This window comes from Brachypodium distachyon, chromosome 5 (genome assembly GCF_000005505.3).
Source record: "Brachypodium distachyon strain Bd21 chromosome 5, Brachypodium_distachyon_v3.0, whole genome shotgun sequence".
Lineage (NCBI taxonomy): Eukaryota > Viridiplantae > Streptophyta > Magnoliopsida > Poales > Poaceae > Brachypodium > Brachypodium distachyon.
This window is the reverse complement of record NC_016135.3, coordinates 11,289,403-11,305,862: the sequence shown is the minus strand read 5'-3', so window position 1 is coordinate 11,305,862 and position 16,460 is coordinate 11,289,403. Positions and strand designations below refer to the sequence as shown.

General features: G+C 47.6%; 1 protein-coding gene across 1 annotated transcript; it reads right to left on the bottom strand.

Annotated features, from left to right (window-relative positions):
- Window positions 1–13,491: 13,491 nt before the first annotated feature.
- Window positions 13,492–14,958, bottom strand: LOC100844221 (ethylene-responsive transcription factor LEP). Its single transcript, XM_003579591.2, has one exon. The coding sequence runs from the start codon at window positions 14,774–14,776 to the stop codon at window positions 13,994–13,996; it is 783 nt and encodes a 260-aa protein (XP_003579639.1). The 5' UTR covers window positions 14,777–14,958; the 3' UTR covers window positions 13,492–13,993.
- Window positions 14,959–16,460: the final 1,502 nt, after the last annotated feature.

The window sequence follows — 16,460 nt, the reverse complement described above, 5'->3', positions numbered from 1 at the left end:
AATATAGGTAGCAAAGGAACACACATGTCCTACATGGTGTCGATTATGTACTTAATTTTCTGAGGTACAAATCATACATATGCATCCAAATATACACACACATCACGTATGGTCAGTGGCTCATTTCATAAACTTGAGCGAGACACCTGAGTGGTTTTAACCGCGCTATGCATCTCGCTAGATAATTGATGCTACCTCCGTAATATAACATGCATATGGTCTAAATTTGTCCTAAGTCAAATTTGTTGTAGTTTGACTAAGTTTGTACAAAAATATACTATATCTATAATATAAAACAAGTATACAAATGAAAATATATATAAGGATAGATTTAATAAAACTAATTTAGAGTTTTAAATTTTGGTAGGGTCTCTTTTAATAAATTTAATCAAACTTTTTAAAAATTATAACAAAGCTAGAATGCCCTTATGTTTGGGAGCGAAGAGAATATCACGAGATAAAATGAACTCTTGATTACTATAGTTTCATGTCAAGAAGGGCCAGATAATTAACCCCGTGGCCGGCATGTTTTTACTTGTTTCTTGTTTGGGGTCCTAGGTATGGGCTCCCTGTCGAGTCTAGCACAGGCGACAAGTCAAGGCGGTTCCTGACAGTCGTTTCGTCTTCGCTTGGGTATCTATCGGATTTGGACTCGCCACCAACTCCAGCGACTCACGGCACGCCTGGCTCCGATATATATCGACGTCCGGCTGGCAAGAGGGATCGAGTGCGGGGCACCACCAGTAGTACAATGGCGATTGCTCGATTCCACCTCCTTGTCCGTATACACATGCGTCAATTCGCACGGCACGCGTGCACGCGTGTGAAATACGGAGTAAGAGTGATCGGAAGTATAGTGAAACAGGAGTTAAACACAGCGAAAGATGGCAATTGTACTACTCCTTCCGTTCAACAAAAGATGTCTCAAATTTGTCAAAATTTAAATGTATCTAGACATGACTTAGTGTACAGATGCATTCAAATTTAATCAAAATTGAGACATGTTTGTGGACGAGGGAGCAGAGGAACCACGCAGTGGCGTATTTTGTTTTATTTCTAGATTCATGTTAGACAGGTCGCGTGATCGTTCCTCAACTGGCCCTTCTGGTGCGTGGTGTCACAGTACTACTGTAAATGCCATATGTGCCACGGTAGTAATTCAATATATACCCAATTCGTTGTCCTGTCTTCAGTCTTCACTTGTGCAACTGTAGCCTCAATATCCGTTTCGGACCATATGGACATAGCCACATATATAGGGTCATTGGTCCGGAGATCTCAAAGAGTGCACAGCTTGCGATAAGTCCCGCGCCGGACCACGGGACCAGAGTATGGAACGTGTGCTCGTCTTCGTTTCCGCAGATAATGCACAAGCCTATCACAATTCACAATCACTAAAATAAGGGAATCTTCCTAAAAGTTCCTAAAAGTTAGATCAAGATCGTTCTATATTGGACCAGTGACTCGTTCGGATCGCTCGGTCGATGGTAGGAGTAGGCTGGTCGACATGGTAGGCTGGTCGACATGGTAGGAGTAGGCTGGTCGACATGGTAGGCTTCCGATTGTGGGGTGACTCGTTCGGATCGCTCGGTCGACATGGTAGGCTTCCCCACTCGGTCGACATGGTAGGCTGGTCGACATGGTAGGCTTCCAGAGTGTAGGCTTCCCCAAAAAGTAACGTGGGAGGACTGTTTTTGTGAGGAGATGTCAGTGGTTTTTGCGGGGGCACGGTTTCATATCACAAGTACGGAAAGGCTTATCAGTAACGGTCGAAAAACAGCAACAGCAACGGTCGGGAACACCGTTACTAACTTCGTCTTACTGATGATACCCATTATCAGTAACGGTCGCCGCGACCGTTACTGATGTACCATCGTCAGTAACGGTTGCCGTGACCGCCACTGATGTATATATACATCAGTGGCGGTCGCTCCTATCCGATCGTTACTGATGTATATATCATCAGTAACGGTCGCTTTTCCACAACAGTGGCGGTCGAGCGACCGACACTGATACATTTTCGGTATTTAAAAAAAATTAAAACCACAGAAAATACACAGGAGAATAATATATACAGCACAGAAAAATGTATCTCATCACAGAAAAATACATATAAAGCCGCATCACATCACAACACATCACATCGCATCATTTAAAGCATACAAATGTATATAAGCCACATCATTTAAAGCATATAAAGAATACAGATGTATCTCACTTCACGACATTGATTATAAAGTGTCAAAATTTCATAGAAGCATAATTACAAAGTGTCAAAATTTCACGAAAACATATAAAGAATACAAATGTATCTCATTTCAAGCTTGAATCTATTGTCGTGGGTGAACCCTAAACACGACTTGTTTCACGCGTTCGAAGAAGTCCCCACTAGGCTTGATGACCTCATTGTTTATGAGATGGGCGAACTCCCTTTGAATGTTATAGACGACCCATTTAGGTCGGTGTCTTGTCATTCGGGACCGCCAGTACTCTTCCATCGCCGCGACTGACCCCTTTCACTCAGGCTTGAACATGCTGGCATTCTCCATAAGGATGTGACAGCAGTAGTAGCCACATAACACACTGCCGGGCGGCTGTTGCTGGCAAGGGAACCTGTGGTTGTGGTGAGGCTCGTCTTTATAGCCTTTACCAGCTAGTTTTCCTTGTTTGCCACTTTCCAGGCAATGTTAATGAGTGATTTGATGGGTTTCCAGAACCTACCTCGAACACCCTTCTTCGGAAGTAGTGAATCAAAGTAGTACACTGCGGACAAAGGCAAACAAATGAGTATTGTCACCCAATGGTCTCTGTTTTCAAAAGAAACAAACTTTAATATCTAAGGGTGTATAAGAAAACTGAATTAGAAAAAACAAACGGTTCCATATATAAAATTGAACTTACTCCAAATTAAGGAAGAAGAGGATGAAGTCGTCATCCGCGTATTTCTCGAGACATGCCACCAAGTATTTAGATGTCATGGTTCTTGAGGCATCCTTTTCTGACTCAAGACCGATGGCACCGTAGTTGAACATCGCGGGGTCTAGAATGGCTACTTTTTTGACCTCCAATCGCCGCAGTTCTCTTATTTGGTAGGCAGACCACAGCCTTAAGAGGTTGATATCAAGCTTTTGGCGGTTGAAGAGGTGGAACAGTTCGTTGAACTCCACACCAAAGGTGATAGGACGTTTCTGAATCTTCCCGGTTTCTTGGTCAAAAAAGCCATAGTCTTTTGGGATTCTAACATTGATCTGTTTGACATGCTGTTGAGAACCAGCTGATGCTTGCATGTAGAACTGATGAAGCTCTTGCATCTCTCTGGACACGGCACGCAGGGAATCTTCGGTGACCATCAGTCTCCAGGATAGTAAAGAAGCACCCGGTCGAACTTCTTAGCCACGAAATAGGATCCGTCTTCGAATCTCTGGCCTTGATATGGGTTCTTGATGAGAATGTCAGGCCTATTGTCCTCCCAGACTCCAGTTATGTCAGGAACATGGTGCATCTCATCTTGAGTGACATTGGAGGACTCCTTGATGGTCTTGCCGCCACGCCCCCTCTTTTTATGCCTCCTCTTACTGTTCCATGCCTTCTGCTCCTCTGCCTTATACTTGTCATCGATCTTGCGGCCACCCATGGACTCAGCGGCACCCAAGAGAGAGAAAGTGGGAGGGATGCTTCCAGCCTGTGTCGACCCTGTGGTCTGCCTATCTTTGAGCTGTGCAGGCATCGACATTGCCCACTCTTCATCTCCGCCGGCATCGATAGGAGGAAGTATCCTAGGGGAAGGCCGAGCGGTGAATGAGAAGTACCTTTGTGGGCGGAGGGAGATGGAGTCATAGAGGGCCGGCGCTGGTTGTAGAGAGATACCAAGCTCCTAGGCCACATAACCTGGTAGTTTGGACAACCGCCTAGGATTTTCACGCCTTCCTCCGGAGGTAGCGGGATAGCATAATCCCGATGCTCCTCGACGACAGAGTCCACCATCACACTCACTTGTGCGTCGTTCATGAGAATGTCGTGCACCAGTGGCGGTGATTGTCTGGGCATCAGGCGGCCAATGGCGCCTACAGGCTTCCCAGGCTTGTCAACATGGATACGACACTTCACCGGTGCCTGCGCGTAACAAGAAGAAGGCATATGTGTGTAAGATCTTTATTCATGAAAGTAAGGAGTGAAAAAGAGTTTGAAAAGATTGCTTACAAGGATGTTGTCGCTTGGACCCGGATCGTTATCCCGGATGCCCTCGCTTGGGGAAGGTTGGCTAGCGGGGGGTTGTCCATGCTAGGAGCCGGGCTGTAACCTGGGGTGTAGGTGTCTTCGTCCTCCATACGTGTGTCGGAGGCGGCGCTGCTCTTCAGCTGGGTGCTCTTTCGTGGGGGAAGAGGAGGAAGAGGAGGAAGAGGAGGAAGGAGGTTCCTCAAACCTTCCACTCCTCCCCCGAGTATGGCGCTAGGGGCAGGGTGGTCTTTGGCCAATGCCGACACCAAATGATGGATGGCTTGCACTGCATATTCCCGCAACACCTCTTGAGACACGATAGATGCCTGCTCTCGCGACTCCGCCTTAGCTTGTTCTATTATCTCAGAAGAAGCGGGAAGCTTTTTTTGGACCCTGCTTTGCTTCGGAGCAGGCGGGAAATAATCATCCCAACAGGCCCCTTCGCCTTCTCCTAGAACACAGCCCGTGTGCTCCACCTTTTGCAAGCCGGCGGTCACAGCCGACTCCCACCTCTTGCTCTGCACGGAGTTGTCGGAGGTTTCTGACCTCTTGCTCTCCTCCCATTTGTGGGCATTTTCCTGTTATCATATAAGACAGGACGTGATTCTATATGGATCAGAAGTGTCATAATTAACGCCGAAAACAACTAAATGCACGTGAACCCTTACCGTAAAATTTTTAGGAGGTGACTGCATTGGCTCAATGCCCGCCCACTCCTCGGGTGTCATGTGCTGACGTGCATATTATCTAGCATGTTGGTCCTCCAGCATGTCATGCACTGGAGGCACCTTGCCTGCCGCCTCGAGAATTCGGTCCTGCTTGCGCTAGACCTTCTTCTTCCCCTCTTTTCCTGCACTCCCTAGCATGTGGTTCAAGGGCTTCCTCGCGCGCAATGCCCTCATGCGTTCACTCTTCGCAATGAAGGCAAGGTCAGACGATTCCTTCTTGAACTTTTCCCATTCGGCCTCATCAGTTACCGACGGCCATTTCTTCTTGATGATCTCGTAGGGTTTGTCCATCCACTTTCTAGCGGTGGTTTTCCAATTAGCAAGTCCATTGCGGACTGCTACGTTGACGGCCGCTAGGAATCGCTCACGCCACTCGTCGGTGACTTGGAATCTCCTTGCAACGTCCGTGATGCACGTGTCTCTAACGACTTGTGAGATGTCACTCCACTCGTCGGTGATCTTGCAATACTTGCGTGCAACGGCTCCACAGGTCATTGCGAAGGCCTTCTGTGCCCTCTCAGGCGACTCCGGGTGGCCTCTCTCAGAGTGTGGGTGACCACGTAACAGAACTCCTTCAAGTTGTGGCTCCCCCTTGGCGTCTTCTTCCTTGGCTTCTTAGCGGGAGTTTCAAAAGGCTGCGGGTTACTCTCTTCCATCCGTCGCTCGTTGTCGCACTCTTCTGAACGAGAGCTACCTAAGCCAGAGCTGGCAATTTGCTCTCCGGATGAAGACTCTTCATCGACACGATCTACCTCCTCCCGATCAAGAACTGGTTTCTGGCTACTCTTGCCCATTTCGTACCTATGCCATCAAAACCATCAAATATATATCGGCCGAAAATTTCGGCATGACCTATGCTAAAAAACTAGCAAATTTTCTCTACTAGGAGCTCGAAACCTGCATAAAAAACCCACCCGCATATGTACCCCCTCGGCACGATGGCCGGCCCCTTCTCCAATGACCCGACACGATGGTCGGGCCCACAATTCACATAAATGAAGCACGTATATAAATCATATATAGCATGTATATAGAATAAGTAAACAGCATGTATATAAATCCTAAATTACTCTAAAATATAAGTAACAGCATGTACATAGCTAAAATCATATACTTGCCTCAGTACTTGGTCTTCTGTTAATTTGGTACAATTACTAATATTTCTGTGCATACTTAATAGTAGCTCCAAAAGCAGTACTACCAAACCGAGCTGATGATTGAATCTTTTAACATGCTCCTAGCTACTGAGAAATAACAACCAAACCGAGCTGATGATTGAAGATTGCAATAAAATAACAGCAGTAGAATATATGCAAGAATAAACATGCTCCTAGCTACTGAGAAATAACAGCAGTAGAATATATGCAAGAATAAACATGTGTTATAAACAGATCTGATAAATTTAATAGGCAGATCACAAATTTTGCTAGTAAGTGTTGTTGATGTCTATATAAACAGCACAACTAGCAAACGGTGTCTAATATATGTCAGTCTTAATGTGCTTCATCAGTTTGAATTGTAAAGAGAGTAACAATCAGACCCATCATTGTCAGGCTTGATCTCTAACCTTTATTATTGAACCCATTAACTCAGTTAAGGAGGAAAATAAACTATTCTGACAGTCAGCATGGCATTATCTTGGAAGAAAAGGCTACTAACAGTTTACATTAACATACCAAGTGAGAGAGTTGCAGGCTGCTACTACATATCCAAACATTTATTTGCAAAATGTTTGAAAGAGAAGAAACGTTTGAAAAGCTCAAATCTTCTGCATATGAATCTAACTAGAAGCTGGGGTCACACCTTCTTGAGATGGGGAAATCAAATCAGCAAGCTAATTCTCTACAGACCAAGCCTAGGGTTCGTCGGCGGCAGGCTAGGGTTCGGCGGCGGCGGGCTAGAGAGACATAGAGACATGGAGAGAGAGGGAGAGAGAGAGAGAGAGAGAGAGAGAGAGATGTAAACCTAGGGTTCGATGGCGAAGGAGGAAGACGGCGTGGAAGCGTCGGGCTCGGCGGCGCATGGTCGAGGCGGGGGCGTCGGGCTCGGTGGCGGCGGGCTCCGGGCACGATGGCGGCGCTCGGGGCGAGGACGACGAGGCGCGGGCTCGGGGCAGAGGAGTAAGACGACGTGGGGGCGTCGGGCTTGGTGGCGGCGGCGGCCGGAGGGCGTCGGGTCGGGGGCGAGGACGAGGCCGTCGGCGGCGGGCTCGGGGCAGCGCGCGGGGTCGACAGCGGCGGCGGCGCAAAAATCCGGCAGCGCTTTCGCTAGGGTTAGGAAGCGCCCACTGCTAGTCTCTCAGGTTAGGGAGGACGTGTAGGCGAGAATGATTCTAACTGTTTCGGCCGGTTCCCTTATATACCCCATAGACATCAGTAACGGGCGGGTAAGGAACGCGATCGTTACTGATGTTCCTTCAATCATCAGTAACGGGCATGGAACAAAACGACCGCCACTATTGTGCTCAAGTGAGCAATGCTCAACAAAACATCAGTAACGGTCGCCTTGCTACCCGACCGTTACTGATGTGTGCATACACTCATCAGTAACAGGCGAGTAACCAGGCGACCGTTACTGATGTGTTGAGATAGATGAAGTTGAAGTTTGATGAATAAATTCATGCATTTTGTCTAGTTTTTTTGCTAAATTTGGATTGAATTTTTGGGAGTGACAAAGCCATGTACTAACATGCATACACAAAAGTACATCGATCACACATTTCTCTAGTATTTGAACATCATGGAATTCATGTATTTAAAGTTTGATGAATAAATCCATGCATTTCTCTAGTATTTGTGCTAAATTAAACTCAAAAAATTCATGACATGCATACACAAAAGTACATGGATCACACATAATTTCACTTAGTACAAAGTTTGCATTAAGATTCAGTACGAGTACATTTTACAATGTGACTACTAGTGCTTCTCCTTCCTTCCGTAAGTCATAACTTGACTCCTCACAGAACTGCTTCTGAGATAGGGTTTTTGGGATATTTTCTCGCTCTCGCTCCCATCACTTCTTCTTTTCCCTCTCCTTTTCCTCGTTAATATCGTGCGTTCCGCTTCTTCGTCATCTGCGGCGGTCGTCGGATCATGAAAACCTTCGTAGTCTTCTTGTGTCCACTCCAACAATGCTTCTTTTCCCTCTTCTTACTACGACGCGGCCTTTATTTGCCGGGTCGTCTATGTAGAAAACCTGCTTGCGTTGTTTAGCAAAGACCCATGGTTCCTCTCTTGCCAGGATTTTTCTCACGTCAACTTGTTCACGAGAGATCTCAGGAGATAGCACCATCGTCGTGAACCTGTGACTTTCTTCTTTGTCACCTTTGGTCCATCTTACACGGAACATTGGGATCTTTGTGATCGAGTACTCCAAATCCCAGATCTCCTCGATAACGCCGAAGAAGGTTTTGGTTTTGTTGTTGTCGTCAGTCGCGGTCTCAGAAGTCATGACTACACCACTATTTTGATACGTGCTTTTACGGTCCTGAGACGCAGTGTAGAAGTTATAACCGTTGATCGCATATGATTGCCAAGTAGAGACGTGGTAAGCAGGTTCCCGTGACAAACATGCAACCGTCTCTTCTGATACATTGGTCGTCTCCCTGCCGTACCAATAATTCTTCAGCCATGCTGCGAATGTTTTATTGTGCTCCCAGTGGATCCAGACTTCTCCTCTTTTAGGGTTTTCATTTCGCAGTTGTTCCATGTGCATTTCCTGATAAGGCCGGCAACAATCGACAGTTTGCAACACAACCAAATGTGCTCTTTCAAAGTCAGCTTCCCTTTCTCTACCATAGACATTAAGGGATATATGTCCAATGCCACCTTTGCCATCGAGCTTGCCCTTGTGCCGTGATTCGGGAACACTTATTGATTTCTGATCGGCCAACCAATCCGTGCAGAACTCGATGCACTCTTCTGCCCTAAAACTTTCCACGATGCTACCTTCCGGACGCAATCTGTTACGAACGTACTGCTTCAGAACCCCGTTGTATTGTTTAAGGCCATACATGTTATGCAGGAACGAGGGCCCTAGGGACAAGATCTCATCGCATATGTGGATCATTAGATGGACCATGATATCGAAGAATGATGGAGGGAAGAACATCTCGAGCTCGCACAGAATCTGTATCATATTATCCTTCAGTATCTGGCATCGTCTAACGATGATTGACTTCTGCGAGATGATGTCAAAGAAGTCAGAAAGCTCCATGATTGTCTCCCTTACGTGCGGCTCCATGATACCTCTGATTGCGACTAGAAGTAACTGAGTGAGTATGACATGGTTGTCGTGAGACTTCATGTCAGATAGCTTGTGACTCTTCATGTCAACTAGATGCTTGATGCTCGACGAGTAGTTCGATGGGACTTTAACGCCCTGCAGGCACTGGCACATCCTATGCAACTCGTCTTTGTACAGGTTGTAACATGCAAGACGACACCGCGTGGTCACCGTCACGAGACCATTCTTGTCGGCTGCCGACACTTGATCTTTGCCCCACAACTCTTTCCTGATAAACATGAATTCCAGGTCCTTCCGTGCATTGGGTCCATCTTTCGTCTTCTCTGAAATGTTCATCAGCAACCCCAGCACGTTGTCGCATACATTTTTCTCCATGTGCATGACATCTATGCTGTGGCGGCATTCTAAATGTGCCCAGTACTCCAGGTGCCAGAATACGGACCTCCTTTTCCACACGACGCCTTCAGGTTCCTTATATTTCTTCGCAGCAATCTTTCCTGGGACAACCTCAAGATCGTTCACAATTTCGAGGATTTGCATACCAGACTTCTCCTTCGGCGCTGTCCCGTGCTCCGTCTTCCCATTGAACCTTTCCTTGTCATCCCTCCAAGAGTCTTTAGCATCCAACCACTTTCGGTGGCCCATGTAATCAATTTTGGATGAAGCGGGCAACTTCTCCGATGTCATGTTTTCCCCGCACTTTGTACAGGCCTTGTACCCATGTGTCATCTGGCATGAAGTATTTTCATTCGCGGGGTAGTCATGCACGCAGGTCAGAAGCGCTGCTCTCATCGTGAAGTACTCCCTCCTGTTTGCATCCCAAACCACTCTGCCAGGGTTCCAAAGCTGCTTCAGCTCATCCTTCACTAGCTACAGATACACATTTAGGTCAGCTCCCGGCTGCTTTGGACCGTGTATGAGCATGCACATGTGGATGTACTTTCTCTTCATGATTAACCATGGAGGAAGGTTGTAGACAAACAAGATCACCGGCCATGTGCTGTGCTTGTTGTTCATGTTTCCGAAAGGATTTATCCTGTCAGTGCTGAGACCGAGCCTCAGGTTTCTGGGCTCTGCCCCGAAATCTGGAAATGCCGTGTCGAAGTTCCTCCACTGAGTCCCAGTGGCAGGGTGTCTTACGACCCCAACTTCCTCCACACGGTAGTGCCCGTCAGGATCGAATGCAGCCTGCGCCGGATCATGATAGACGAGATACCTCGCATCCTTAACGTTCTGCATCCAACGCTCAACCGGCCGCCTGCCCTTCATCACTTCTTCCCCATCGTCTTTGCCAGCTCTGGCATTTTTCTTCTTGTATCTCGATGCACCGCATATGTGGCAGCTCTCATGGTTCTCGTACTCTCCAATGTATACCATGCAGTCGTTTGGACATGAATGATGTTTCACGCAGTCTAATCCGAGCGGGCATGTAATCTTCTTCGCCTCGTATGTGCTTTTGGGTAACTTGTTTGGCTGTGGAAAAATCGAAGCAAAGTAACTCAACAAGTTCGTGAAGCCCTTGTCTGACCAGCATGATGCTGCCTTCAGCCTCAAAAATTCGAGCGTCACTTCGAGCACGTTGTTTTCTTCGCCAGCTCCATCATACAAGGGTGTGTTTGCGTCCTCCAACAATTTTTTGAACTGATCTGACTCTGCCTCATCTTCGGAGTCCTCCAGCTGGTCCCGTAGGTACGGGTCATCTAGCATTTCGCAATCCTTCCACGTGGAGCTCCTTCACCTTCCACATTAGCCTCCTCATCGACCCTTGTTTCTTCCTCGGAATCATTCGCCAGATCATACCGCAGGACATCATCTACCGACATCAACCGCATCCTCCACGTGACAAGTCCAGCGAGAATAACCTTCCACAAAACCCGATGCCAGCACGTGCATCTGAACATCTTCAGGCTTCATCATGCATGTGTTTCCACATTTGCGACATGGACAACGCATCATCAAAAGTCCTTTTCGTTCCATATCACCTTTCGCGACTCCAAAAAAGACCGTCCATTCGGTTACCCATCGAGCATTGATTCTTTCCTTGGCGTACATCAAAGAACGGTCCTTCGATCTACGACACAATACCCAAGAAAACAAACAAAACAAAATAGTTAGCCTAATCATTGACAAGGGGATTAAGGTGTTAATTAACCGAAGCTAACTAAAAATTTGAAATTAGAGACATTCGGAGAGAAATTGGAGGCCGGCGAGAAAGATCGGGAGGGAGACAGAGCTCGCAAGTGAGAGGGAAGTTCCGGGCGACAACGAGAAGGCCGGCGGAGCTCAAAAATTTGAAATTGGGGAACTTCGGAGAGAAATTGGAGGCCGGCGAGAGAGATCGGGAGGGAGAGGGAAGCTTCGGGGTCGAGAATTGGAGCTCGCCGGCCGCCGGAGCTCCAAAAATGGAGCTCGGCCGCCATGGCCGGCGGGCAGCGCCGCCGGCGCGGGGGGTTGGAGAGAGGAGGAAGGGGGAGGGAGGAGGGGCTACCTGGGGGGCTCGCCAGCGGCCATGGCACCGGCGGGAAGCACCTCGCCATCGCCGGAGAAGAAGGGGCCGCAGCTGGTCCATTACGACGCGGCGCGTGACCAGCTGCGGCTCTGCCTAGCGTATTTAAACCACGACGATTATCAATGTCGGTCAGGGTTCGGGCGACCGTTACTGATAATCGTGGGCACATCAGTAATGGTCGCGCTATGATGACCGTTACTGATGAATGGTTCATCAGTGGCGGTCGCCTCTTAACCGACCGCCACTGATGTAACTCGCGAGCTATGATTGTTCATCAGTGGCGTCGCCTCGCGCGACCGCCACTGATGTATGGCTGGGCGGGGACGGGCAAAGCCCGCTCTGTTCATCAGTAACGGTCGCGGCCGCGACCGACACTGATGTTGTTCATCAGTAACGGTCGCGCCGGACCCGTTACTGATGTGCCGTTGCATATAGACCATTTTGTAGTAGTGTATGTGTTTTTTTTAATTAATTCTAGGAAACAAAAATACAAAATGTATAATAACTTTTGAACCTAATGGCCAAATTATAAATCGTATGGCAATCATGTTTATTTTTATTAGAATACATCTATTTGAACACAGTTTGATAGTTGACTTCTGTTAGACAAAATGAACTTTTTTTGTCATATTTCTAAAATTCAGTTTAGTACTCCCTGCAATACATAAAAAGTGTCATCCAATTTGTACTAAGTTAGTACAAATTTTGTACTAAGTGAACGACACTTTTTATGGATCAGATGGAGTACATTTTTGAACTTTAACTTTGTATATTTCCGAACTTCTGTTTGTTTTAATTCTAAACTGCTAATGCATGTCTTTTTGCACATGTCAACAATTACACTTGATTCATGAACTTCAGTTTGTGTAAAAAAAACACTTTGGTTTATTATATTTCTAGACCTGAACTTTGTCATCTTCTTGAACTTCAGTTTATATATTTTTGAACATTAGTTAAGTGTATTTGGGTTTGTTTGTTGTATTTCTGAACCTTTTTGTCATAATTTTGAACTTCGGCTAAGTATATTTTTGAACTTATGTTTTTTGTATTTCTGAACTTCCCTTTTGTCATATTTTCTTATTAAGAATATCATATTTTGAACTTCAGTTTAGTATATATTTCGTCAAAGTGAGAAAGAAAAACAACGGCACTTCAGAAGCTGTAAGGAGAAAAACAGTGTTAAAATTGCAAAGAAAAAAACATGCTACGCATAAACGTGTCATCTCTGGCAGTCCGAGAAAGAAAACTAGACATAACCAGCGAAAATTGAAAAAATAGACTAAAGCTGAGTTTGGCACTGAGGTGGATTATGATAAAACAGTTTTTCCAACCATATTTTTGCTTATTTTTCTGTTTGACTAACCAGTTTTTTTATGTGTATGTGTATATATTTTTACAGCAGATTTTTTAAAACATTTTTGCAACAGATTATAAAATAAGTTGCAACCTCAGACTGAGCCTAACTCGAGCAACCAAACACAAAGAGAAAAATCGGAAACGGCCACTCCGCACATGACTCGTGTCGGCCCAGTAACGTGTCTTTAGGTGGGCCTTCAAAAGTTCACCCTTCTGTCAGTTCCTTCGCAAGCCTACATACCGGAGTTTGAGATTGTTGATCTGTACTTACGCTATAGAGGTCCATCACAACCAGGAGGTCTGAGGCCCAGCTCGGTACAAGGAGGTCACTGATGGCCCATTATTTGACAACAGTTGAGATACTAGTGTGTCACATTTAGTTTCAGACAAAAAAATGGCTCGAGTGTCTCATTCTGCACAAGAAGGCATGCATGCAACAAAAGCACGTGAGGTTCCATCTGTCCGGTCTCAACTCTTTTACAGCCAAGATGAGCAATTCAATCCCAGAAACAAAAAATGAGTGAATACATCGTAAGAACAGGGATAAATAAGATTACACTGAAGCGCCAGCAACACACAGGTGTATGCCGACTGATCATATTTGTACATACAAATAAGCCCAAAGAAATAAAAGTAAAATTCGAAACACAGGGACGGCCCAAAAGAACAGGCTCGTGGATCTCCAGAACGGAAGATTCAGGCCCAGGATAGATGTAAACAAAAAAAAATCAGACTCAAGGACGCATTATCACCACGACACGTAATAATAATAAACATCAAAAGGTAAGTAAACTGCTAAGCGCACCCAGCAAACTCACCACGCCGCAGCGAAAAACGGCGGGCGCACGCAGAGGTAGACGCCGATCGAGGGCGCGGTCGGTCGGTCGACACGGCACCGACGCCCACGTGACGCATCCATCAATCGTACGATCCATCAGTAGTAGTATGAAGACGCCGAGCCGCCGAGCTGGAACCCGTCGGCGCCGGCGTCGTCCGCCGCCGGCATCGGCGAGAAGAGCGGGCTGTGCACGTACCCTTCCTCGAAGTACACCCCATGGCCGCCGCCTCCAGACGCCGCCGAGGCAGAGTACCCCACAAACTCAGACGCCTCGCACCACCCGCCGCCACCACCATTATTACCTCCTCCGTACATGGAGGAGGAGAAATCCATGCTGTCGACGGGCAGATCATCAGGCATGGCGATGTCGTCCATGAGTGCCGACATGTCAGGAGCGCCACCATACAAGTACTCGTTGCCGATGTCGGCAGCCGCGGGCGCGCTCTGGCCGTGCGTCGGCTTCAGCGCGGCGCTCGGGTCGGCGTAGAACGGCTGCAGGAGGTCGTGGACGGAGCCGTTGTCCGCGGCCGTGAGGTCCGGGGAGAGGTAGGGGGTGACGGAGGAGCCCGGGGGAAGGTCCGGGTATGCGAAGTTGGTGCGGGCGCGGACGCCGCGGAGGGAGCGGGCCGCGCGGTCGTAGGCCACGGCGGCTTCTTCCGCGGTGTCGAAGGTGCCCAGCCAGTGCCGGTCCTTGGTCGCCGGGTCGCGGATCTCCGCCGCGTACCGGCCCCAGGGCCGGCGCCGGACGCCCAGGTAGCGTGTCGGGTTTGCGTCCGGCTGCTGCTGCTGCTGACGGCGCTTGGAGGAGGATGAGGACTTCTTTTCTGATGAGGAGGAAGAGGAGGAGGACGAGGAGAAGAAGTAGGACGAGAAATTCATCTTAATTTGCTGTGATCGAATCAAATTCGAAACAGAGGTTGAGCTAGCGGGATGGTAGTGTGTGTGTTGCGTGTATACGACAGAGTGTGAGAGATGGATGTAGTGTTAATTGGTCGTTGACAAGGTGAGGGAGGGGAGACTTGAGATGGGAGGTCAGAGGTGGTTGAAATGGTGGTTGAATGGATGGATGGATGCTGCATGGGACGGTGTTGCATGGGAGTATATATAAGCGCGGGAAAGCGAAAAGGGGTTTGTTAAGTAAGTGGGGTGGAGGTTGGCCATGAGCGCCAGGCCATGGCATGCTACTGTACGACTGAAGACGATAATAATTAACAAGGGGTGATCCGTCGTTATATGCAACTGCTAGCTCCTTTTCTTAATCAAATCCACCATCTTAGGAAATTATTAGTTGGAATTCATATATATGTGGAGATGTGGCGCATATCATGCATGATCGATCGATGCATCTGTGTGGGGAGGCGAGGCGATCGTAAGCTAGGCATGCAGCAGGGCAAAGGTCGCTTTGGGTTTGATTCTCTGTGGGGACGACCAAAGGTGGTCAACCCAATGATTTGGACTGGTGGGTGCAACTAGGGCACATGATAGGAGTAATGACTTCAATCATATACATGTACTAGTATATAACAACAAGTAGAAAGAAAGGGTTAAATCTTGAGGACAGTATTCCGCTATTAATTCGATCGCCCTTGCATATACACTTAGACCTATACTATGTTTTCCCCTTTGCATGGTTGGGTTCGTCTACAAGCAAAACGTACTAAAAGATCTTTGTACAGCGATGGAAAACAAATAAAACTCATGTTCTTTATTTAATTTGTACTGCCGATCACACAAGAATATGTTTAGTCAAATTAAGCTGAAAGCGCGCTTGGGCACTCTTTTACTACACGTACGGCCGGATCGATCGAGCTTTTGGTCCTACCCATGATATGGTACCGACCGCCCAAATGTGGCATAACCGTCGTGCATGTGGCCCGGGTTTCCGTTGCTCGACTAGGCTGCAGCCCACAACGTCCGTCCCCATGCAGGCGCCCGCTTGCCACAACGCGAGGAAACGCGCTACACCGACCAGACACGCCCAGCATGCCTTCGTGCATGCAGGCGCTAGCTTTTCCGGTGTCCCAAGTCTGAACGCCTGCATGCATGCATGCATGGCCGGCCACCAGAACGTACGTATACGACGTCGCCAAAAAGCAGATCGATCAGCTAGTCAGCAGCCCTGGCCAGGTCTCTCCCTTCTCGAATCGCCGCCCGGCCCATCGGACGGTCGATATCTCTCCTGGATATATGGCCGGTCGATCGATCTCCGGTGGGTCCTTGGCCTTGGCCGCCCCTGTCCAAGAAGATCTTCCATGCACGGTGTCCAAGCGACAATGCCATCTGAAGCATTCCACATGTAGTTTGACCGAATGCATGCTATTTTAAAGGAGAAGGCCTGCGCACCTCCTGTCGATCGTTATGAAGACCCCACATATATACTTATTGGAAGAAATGCCATCGTAAAAGGTATCAAATATGTTTGAAGTTAAGAATATATCCGTATCTGGAGTTAAGAATTTCGTGGTGAAAACTAGCATGCATGCAGGAGAACAAATGCAGCAAGTGGCTACGCTTTCGTTGTAGAAACAGGGCAAGATGCCTGGTCAGGGGAGGTCGAGACAAG

Coding starts and splice junctions, on each gene's coding strand:
- LOC100844221 (XM_003579591.2), bottom strand. CDS start 14,776: ATGAATTTCTCGTCCTACTTCTTCTCCTCGTCCTCCTCCTCTTCCTCC.